This window comes from Rutidosis leptorrhynchoides, chromosome 1, assembly GCF_046630445.1.
Source record: "Rutidosis leptorrhynchoides isolate AG116_Rl617_1_P2 chromosome 1, CSIRO_AGI_Rlap_v1, whole genome shotgun sequence".
Taxonomy (NCBI): Eukaryota; Viridiplantae; Streptophyta; class Magnoliopsida; order Asterales; family Asteraceae; genus Rutidosis; species Rutidosis leptorrhynchoides.
The window spans coordinates 67,337,583-67,347,293 of record NC_092333.1 but is presented as its reverse complement, the minus strand read 5'-3'; the positions used below and the strand labels follow the sequence as shown (position 1 = coordinate 67,347,293).

Genomic DNA, 9,711 nt, shown 5'->3' with positions numbered 1-9,711 from the left:
AAACAAAAAAAATTATTGATCATTCAGATATGAATCGTCAGACAATTAAATGACATCTTACATGTCTCTCTAAAAACTAGAGTTGAAACACTGCGAACACAAGTTTTTTGTTTGTGGTGTGTTTGCTTGCACGCTTGAGATCTAGAGCTTTGGAGCACGCAAGGTCGATATGGATTCATCATAATTAAGCTCTAAAGTGTATGCTCGTCATTGAAATCTTTAATTCAAGGATAAATATGAGTATAATAACTTTTTTTTTTTTTTTTTTTTTGCGCGCGCGCTAGCTTTTGTAGGAGTGTTATATATTTCAATGTCGAAGAAAAATGAGACAAAAGCGTTACTATTTTCTTTCCAAAAAAAGGATAACTATATAAAAAGGCGGATTTAATTAAAAGAAGACACCGAACCATACAAAGAGGACGAAACGAAAAGGCTCGAATATATAACTACGCTAACCAAACACTACATTATCTAAAATCGAGTCTAACATGGGCTAACAACCGACCCTAACACAATAAAGGAAAACAAGCTAGAAGCCAAACCAAACGCCTAATACGAAACTACATCCGAAACCTAAACAACAAACTATGAGCTAACAAACACCACCAAATAACAAAACAAAAACCAAATCAAGCTGCAATACAATACCAAGGAAATCTAGCAAACACGACATTTGTGATCAAAACAAAGGCGATCTAAACAACTTTAGAAGAAGCTGTTATCGTCATATCCAGCTCCGAACACGGAGGGTAGATGCTTTTTGGACGTGACAGTCGGCAAGAGTAAGAGTACGGTCGAGGGTCCTACCGTTAAACATGAGATTCATAGAGTGTGTGACACATACTTCTTTCTCCTTGATCTTGAATATCACATCATTGACGGTGTCTGACTGTTTGACGTCCAGCGTAATGGTCTTTCCGGTGTGCATCTTAACAAATATCTGCATCAATCCATTTGATTTAGGCATAAGAAGAGTGAGAGTAGATTCTTTTTTGATGTGATAGTCCGCAAGCATAAGACGGCCCTCAAGTGTCTTACCATTAAACATGATACTCATCTGGCCTTCAACAAATTCTTCCTTCTCCTTAATCTTGGCTATCACATTGTTAATCGTGTCTGACAATTTGACGTCCAACATAATGGTCTTTTCAGTGTCAATCTTAACAAATATCTGCATCGATCCATTCGATTTAAGTAGAAGAGTAAGGGTAGATTTCCTAGTAATTTGGAAGTCAACAAGAGTACTACTGTCTTCAAGAACCATTTCATTGAAGATCAGCACCTGCTTGTCAGATGGAATATCAACCCGAGACTCGATTTTATTTTTCACGTTGCAGATGGTGTATCTAGGGTTGACCGTCAGAGAAATGGTCTCTCCGGTCGAGACCTTGACATATATTTCCATCCACCCCTGTGATTCAGGCAAAAGCATAAGGGTGGAGTTATTGATGATGTGTGAGTCAGCAACCGTATCAGTATCCTCGAGGATCACTCCGTTGAACATCAGCGTGTCAGAGAAACAACTTGGGATCATGTTTTTCACCTTCTCAATGGTGTCAGAGGGTTTGACTTCAAGAGAGTGGACCGTTTCTTTAATGGTCTTAACGAATACGTTCAACTTTTTTATTGATTTACGCATAAGTGTCAGGGTCGAGTCCTTACTTATTAGGAAGCTGTCAAGGGTATCGATGTCATCAAGAACACATTCGTCAAAGATCAGGGCCTGTTCGTCATGAGGAACACCTGTCTTCGTCTGAAGTTTGACTTTGATGTTGCCAATGGGGTCTGACCCTTTGACTTCCAGACAGATGGTCTTTTTGGCGGAGGTCGTAATGTATACATCTGCAGAATAAAAATAATAATAATGACCAAAATTCAAACATGAAACTAATATGTATTGCTTTGCATGGATACAAGAAAAACGAAAGGTATAAACACATAACATGAAACGACCCTAGAATCGGCCCCCAGAGATGCACGAGCCGAGTGCCCGTCGCAACCCGAGAGACAATCGCCCATTACAAGCTAAAGTAGTGGACTAACCGGGTATCTCCAGGTTTCACCAACCGAGTGTCCGTCAATATGTAGCCGATGTGGGACGGGTTGTTACACAACATATGTAGCATCAAATATTCATTTGCAAATACATTTTCACAGTAGCAGAGCCAAAATAACAAATCGAACTAAATAATCACTCAGCAATTTCAATTCATCAACAACGCACAATTCAACACACTAAACACTAATGTACGTACAGAAATACCACCGGAACACATTATAAACTGAAAATTAATAAGAAATCACTCCGGCTGCTAAAAACAGAACCTGCAGAAAATAACTAGGCCAATAACTAATAGGGGACCATGAACGATAATACGGTTTTGTGCATAGACAAGGTTTGTTCTTATTTCTTACTGTTTGGTTACCAGTCGTTTGCAATGTGTATAGCTCCCACCAAAATATGGCTAGTAAATCGGTCCCCGACATATATGGGTAACTACTAAGATTAACAAAACCCTAGGGAGTAAAGAAAATAAAGAAAACCATATCATATAATTATAATTATTAATTATTAATTATTAATTATTATATAACGGAAATAAAATAAAGAAAAAAGCCCTATTGAATCCGAATACCCTAAAATAATAAAATAAAATTAAAAAAAAAAAACACTTTATCCAGAAAGTATTTTGATAAAAATAAAAAAGTAGTAGCGTACAAAGAGAAAGAAAGCTAATATGCTTACTGTAAATGTCGTCATTCATAATATCTTCATCGTCGGCGGTGAACTGTTGTAGGTCAATGAGGTTAATTTTTTTCCGGTTACCGGACTCATCGTCTCCTTCGTGTTTCCGTTTATCCGACGAGGAATCGTCAGCAGTTCGTCCTTTTGCCATTAATTTTACTTTACCTTCACAGACAATATTGTTTATGAAATAATGAATACAAAAATTCTTAAGGATTAAACAGGACAAATTATTGAAACTCCATTCCGAAAAATATTCACATCATTTTATATAGATAAAGGTTCATGCTAGGTACCTGTGATTGTAACAGATTACACTTATAGTCCATGTACTTTGTTTTCATTAAAGATGGTCCCTGTGGTGTGGTTTGAACTTGAATAGATCCCTATAGCTAACAACTGTTATCGTTATTGTTAAAATTTGACATGTAGCTTGCATGCGAAATTAAATTCGTCATTTTAGCTTCTCCATTATCACATCATTCTCTACTTAATCATCTAAGTTGTACCGAAAAAACAACAAAAAAAGAAAAGTTTCTCTCTAACTTGGTTCCCGTGCCAAGTCCATCTCCTTTTTTCCTCCGGCCAAACTTCTTTCTACCTTTTTATTATTTCCGGTAAGTGCAACAAACAAAAAAAAAAAAAAAACAACCACATCTCCACCTTTAACCACCACAAATCAACTCCATGAACTTACCTTCAACTAGATCTTGGTTATCTTTGCCGGTTTGTAGATCCTGATTTTTGTTTCCCTCTCCGACCACCGGCATCTCGCTGGTGGTTCGGATTTTATGCTTTATGTCGAATAATTACAACCTCGGTCCGTTTTTCTCCAATGATGCCCTGACCAGTTTCATCTTCTCCGGTCTCTTCATCGACTTCCAGGCGGCGATTCCGAGTGGTACTCCTCAGGATCTAGGTGTTGGTTGGGTTTTGAGTTGGTATTCGGTGTTTCCAGCATCTTTTGGGTTTTATGGGTTGCTCGCCGTTATTTTCCTCTCCGATATTCGTGACCGGTTTCTTTCCTGTGGTGGTGGTAGGCGACGAATTCCACCTGAATTCTACTTTCATCATGGTAAGTCTTGGTTATGTTTTGAGGTTAGGTTTAATTTTGGTGGGTTTGTGGTTGGTGTATGTTTTGTGTTGAAACCAGGCAACTTCCGGTGGCCGGACTCTGCCTTTGACCCCCATTAACGGGTGACGGTTGTTAGTGGCCGACTAGTTACTTTTGGCCGGCGTATGGTTTTTGGGTGGTATATATTAACCCTACATGGAGGTTTTACCGGATTGACCCCTATCCGGAACCACTGCCCGAATGGATGTGTTCCCAGTTACCGTCGATCGGGTTCGGGTTTCCGCCCGAACGTGTGTGTTACGTGCAAATGATGAGGGTCGTTGAAAGAACGCCGTTAAAAAAAAACACTTATTTAATCTATTGATAAGATGCAAATTGGACTCAAACACTTGACCTCTTGATTAACAAAACAGCTAGTTTACCATTAGATAAATATTTGGCAATAGACCACATGCAATGCTCACAAGGTTATAAAAGTATTGGCATGTTCGCAACCTTTTATTGCAAGGACTCACTAAAGTGAACAAAGACAAGACTAGCTTACATATTGGTAACCCAAAAAAGGCAATAAAATCACACTAATAATCTTATAATCATAGCTGGGGAATGGGAAGGAATAACCAGTAAAAGTCAACACAACCTTCACCAAACTAGATACAAAACACAACTGCATCAAAAGACACCGGACATCTTTTCTTTAGTACATTATGAGTCATGGACCATAAGATAAGCTGCTATCATCATAACCAGATCCGAACATGTAGCTGGTTAGATTCTTTTTGGATGTGACAGTCAGCAAGAGTAAGAGTACGGTCGAGGGTCCTAACGTTAAACATGATATTCTTAGAGGGTGTGACAAATACTTTCTTCTCCTTGATCTTGGCTATCACATCATTGACGGTGTCTGACAGTCAGATGGTCTCTCCTTGATCGTATTTTATCTTTCACTTTGCATATGGTGTATCTATGGTTGACAAATATTTCCATCCACCCCTGTGATTCAGGCACAAGCATAAGGATGGAGTTATTGATGATGTGTAAGTCAGCAACCGTATCTGGCTAAGGTTGTAATGAATACTTCAGAAGAAAGAAAAAAATAATAATGACAAAAATTCAATTGCAAGTATCTGTTAATTGCAGCACATATTCATTTGCAAGTATCTATTCATTGTAGCAGAACCAATAAAACAAAATTGAACTAAACGATCAATCCGCAATTACCCTCTTCAGATCTAAAAAACTCCACCGCCTGTTACATTCTCTGATTATAATCAATGAAAGAAAATCCATATCCTTTTCAATTACAATTACAATATGTATATGCCAAATAACAGAAAAAAGACCATAAATACCTACGAATTCAATTGAAGCAATGATGGATTAACGGACTTACTCGTTTTCTTCGTTAAGGGATTCTTGTGTACCCGATGACAATCCATCATCATGTAAAGGAGAAGACGTGTAAGATGACTAATCTATGTTTAGTGAAAGATTAAGTTCGATTTATATTAGAATTTTTCTAATGACAAACCCTTAGGGTTGTCATTAAGAATAAAATTTATGCAAAAAAAGATGATACATGAGGTGGTTATTTCTTAGAGTGAGGTTGACTTTTATTATGTACAAGTGCAATTTGCATGTCCTAACTTCTTAATAGGGTTGTCATTAGAAAAATTCTTTACATTAAGGCGATGATTTGCAATTGCGAGCGTGAAGAAGAAGAAAACGGTTTAGGGTGTTAAACTACCTACGTAATATGACTCTGTATACTATCATACTATCTATGGGGAGTTTGTGAATAGTAATCGGATCGACCCGGACCGGTTGACCCGACCCGAGGGAGTTCCTAGAATACCAGACTCGAGATTCCATTGGAGCCAATGTACTTGGTTGAATAATAATATCTTTTTAACGAGTATACAACAACGTTGGGGGCCATATTTAATTATAAAGTTCGACACTAAGTTTACGACATTTACCACTTAACGAGACGAGAGGTCATGCAGAAGCTCATCTCGTACTTGTTGTCTATGCAACATTTCGTCTGGGCCACACAAACGGTTTCTAATACGAAACCTACGATGTGCAATTAGAGCTGCCACTAGACAAATCAACTGAATTGCCGCTAAACGTTGACTATTAGCCATAAAATATATCTTATGACACGTACCAAAATGAGAAAAATTGTTTATGAACACATTCAATTGAATTAAACCGATGTTTAAAGTTTGATTTAGTATTTTTTTTTTTTTTAATTAGAATCTTACTGATTTTAAAGTGGTGTAATAGATGTGATAAAAATCAATTAGATTGTTTCTGCAAATTTATTACCGAAATAAAAACCACCATCTCTATACAACCCATTATAGTCAATGTAAAAATCTTCAAAAGTATATAGTCTACTGCAAACTTCATACTAGTATGATTTGTTAAAGTACATATACACTATATTCTAAATAAACTACATATAAACAACTGACATAACTATATATTAATTCAAAAGTTGAGATAGACGTGTAAGAGTACAAACATATATAATATATATATATATATATATATAAAATCATATACCAAGTACTTGCATAATCTGACAATAATAGCGATATATAATACAAAACAAATGCACCACTATCTTGATAAGGATAACGATTTAAATAAGTTTACCTGCAAAGATTCTTGGAACTATCAACCTACTGCCGCTACTGCACCGTAGACTTTTGTTTAGTCGTAAAATAAGAATGGAAGATTGGAATTAAATAATAGGGTTTACAAGGATAAAAAAGTCATTATACACACACAAGATAAGTTTTCCACTGCAATCTCCCCAAATTTGGGCGGATAAAATGCTGGACAAAAAGTCTCTCCAATCACCCCAACCCCTCTCTTCCCCATTCCTTTCTCTTATGAAAAAAACTCAAAAATGGTGAAATAGTGCACTATCTGTTACTCCCCTTTCGTTTCCTTTAAAAAAAAAACTCAAGAATACAGCGTAAGACTGAAAAGTTCACAGAGATGGCAATTCCTAGAATCAGAATGCCAAGTGAAAATAGTTATTCTACTAATTACTTGCTGACAGGGCAAAGAGACAAACTTCATTTGACCGTCATGTATGAGAATGGTTGGATGCGGATGTGTATCGAGATGTTTTGCTTGAACGAAGAAGAAAGTTGGACCAATGTAGAAACTTATATGGTGATGTCGTCGTATCTTATTTCTCATTTGAAACCACTCCACTTGATGAGGAATAAAAATTGGCTCATGATACATGATCATGATTACTATAGATATAAAGAATGTTCTCTTTATATAGTAAATTTCGATGAGAAAACAAACAGAAGCAGAAGAGATGATGGTACCCTCCTCGTTAACAAGGGTGTCATTCCTCAAGCAGTGAGATACATCGAGACGTTGGTGTCACCCAATCAATATATGAACGAGCCAAAATTTCATTACAAAACTAAAAAAAGGTACAACCAAACTTTTTATACCGTAAAGATTTTCACATATATATGAGTTGATTCAATCACATATAATTACTACATTTGCATATTTGTATATGTACATATAAACATCTTTTATAATTTATAATTTAACATATAATGAACATTAATGTGTAATTTGTTGTATTTGCAGGTATAAAAAACTAGCAAATAAAAAGTTCTAGCAGTTATGTACTATCTTTTTGTGGTTAAAACCGTGCCCCATATCCATGAACTAGTAGATGCTTGTTTTTGTTTGAAGGCTTTTAAGTAGTTATCTGTATTTTAGTCCTAGATATACGTGTTTGTGACTCTCATGATCATCTTATAATACTTAAAATCCTCTATCAAAATTAAAGTTCATGAAATATTACAAGCTCAATCCTTGACACAGTACTAGTTTAACGACCCGTGAATTCACGGGATTGGCGAAGAATCTATATCATAACTTGAGTAGCTTTGCTCATGTTTTTTATGGTCAAGGAGTAGTCTTACGGCTTTTTTTGTGATCGGGTGGAAATTATTTGAGGTACATACTGTAAAACTACATTTGTTGTAGTCCATGTGTACAAACTATAACCATATTTGTTTTTTCAAAACATACTGTTTTCTCATTTGACAAAATGAATGACAGACCTTCACTGAATGAATGTAAAAATCAGAGAAAGAGCAGTTGATGATGTCGTATCCATTAGATGGTCGAGTTGTACCACTTGTGTTAGTTTCGAAACCAAAGCTTACATAAACCATCAAAGAAATGAAGATATGAAAACTCAGAACATGTGTCAAAATACTAAGATTAGACAATACTTTAATCCCAGCCTGCTCAATTTAGACAAATAAACCTGTATAACGCTCACAAATGATGCTCCAATTTCACGGCAAAAAGTTAAACGCATCAATATCAAAATTTGATCTCGTATCTTCTACTAAAACAAAGTAAACCGTATAATCATTAGTATATCATCAACAATTGTAACCTCACCAAGACCTACATCATATTCAACACATAAATGTAAACGACGACTTTAAACAAAGAGTAAGTACCCCTTTAAAAAAAAAAAAAAAAAAAAAAAAAAAAAAAAATTAGGCACTACAGTTCAGGTTAAACAACCTATTACTTTATTATAGCTTATAATGTAGTAAGAAACAAAACTACCTTCAATTGTTTACAACTATTGTAAGAAAACTTGCTTAACTCATTGGTGCAATGGTGCCTCAACAAATACTATAATAAAATGCTATGGAAGGTTCTATTTTATACATTATATTATACTACATACTAAATATGGACAACACCCTCCAATCATAACCCGTCACATACCCCAAAAACACTGTAGCTACCGTAGCGCACTAACACCCTCCAATCATAACCCGCCACATACCCAAAAACACTGTAGCTACCGTAGCGCACTGTAGCTACAGTAATTTTTTTTTTTTTTTTTTGGAGATAATTTATTTAATCTTCTGATTTTATACAACGACCACCAGTTAATATTCGTCTTTTTACATATATCCAAAAAAAAAAAACCCATGAACTTATTAATTTTTGGGTCTCTTTTCCATCTACACCAGCCACATACCCCAAAAACACTGTAGCAACTGTAGCGCACTGTAGCTACAGTTGGGTTTTTTTTTTTTTTTTTTTTTTTTTTTTGAGATAATTTATTTAATCTTCTGATTTTATACAACGACCACCAGTTAATATTCGTCTTTTTACATATATTCAAAAAAAAAACCATGAACTTATTAATTTTTGGGTCTTTTTTCCATCTACACCAGTATTCCATGTCCACCAACCACCTGCAACCGCCACCATCAGCCACTTTACACCACCATGCACTGCCACCTACCACCGCTGATTTCACGGCCGGCTACGACTGTAACATCCCGCATTTTTCCGTTAAATTATTTTAACGCCTGTCTTTTTATTTTAATAATATCTTCCGTATATAGATTCGTATCCTTCGTTAGCTAACGTTCTTAATATTTTTCGTTATTGAATTATAACAACTCCCGTTTACTCTCGCTTATTTAAGATATTCGTTCGATTAAATCACGTACCCGCTTTTAAACTCGAGGGACTAAAATTGACACGGGGCAAACTAGTTGACTAGGTCAACTAGTCCACCCCAATCACCACCATTCAATCATCTCCATCTCTCTCTCTTTCTCTCTAGCAAGAACACACACACATTTACCAAATTCATTCAATCATCATCTAAGTTCGATCTAGGAGGCTTACAACAAAATAAATTACATATTCGTGATCCTCTCTTCATCCTCTTCATTTTGGTACCAACTTCATCTCGTTTGGGTAACATTTCTAAAACTCTAGATTTCTCTAAATTCGTGTTTTTGACTTGAAATGGTGTTAGTTAGTGTCTATGGCTCATTGTGATGTCGTGTAT

At 35.8% G+C, this 9,711-nt stretch overlaps 2 protein-coding genes across 2 annotated transcripts; one reads left to right on the top strand and one right to left on the bottom strand.

Moving 5' to 3' along the window:
- Positions 1 to 422: 422 nt before the first annotated feature.
- On the bottom strand, positions 423 to 2,969 carry LOC139861280 (polyubiquitin-like). Its single transcript, XM_071849648.1, has 2 exons — positions 2,747 to 2,969; positions 423 to 1,842 (listed from the first exon to the last, which is right to left on the bottom strand). The coding sequence occupies exons 1-2, from the start codon at positions 2,895 to 2,897 to the stop codon at positions 725 to 727; spliced, it is 1,269 nt and encodes a 422-aa protein (XP_071705749.1). The 5' UTR covers positions 2,898 to 2,969; the 3' UTR covers positions 423 to 724.
- A 287-nt stretch (positions 2,970 to 3,256) lies between these two features.
- On the top strand, positions 3,257 to 7,377 carry LOC139861275 (uncharacterized). The gene is made up of 2 exons (XM_071849637.1): positions 3,257 to 3,821; positions 6,898 to 7,377. The coding sequence occupies exons 1-2, from the start codon at positions 3,545 to 3,547 to the stop codon at positions 7,332 to 7,334; spliced, it is 714 nt and encodes a 237-aa protein (XP_071705738.1). The 5' UTR covers positions 3,257 to 3,544; the 3' UTR covers positions 7,335 to 7,377.
- Positions 7,378 to 9,711: the final 2,334 nt, after the last annotated feature.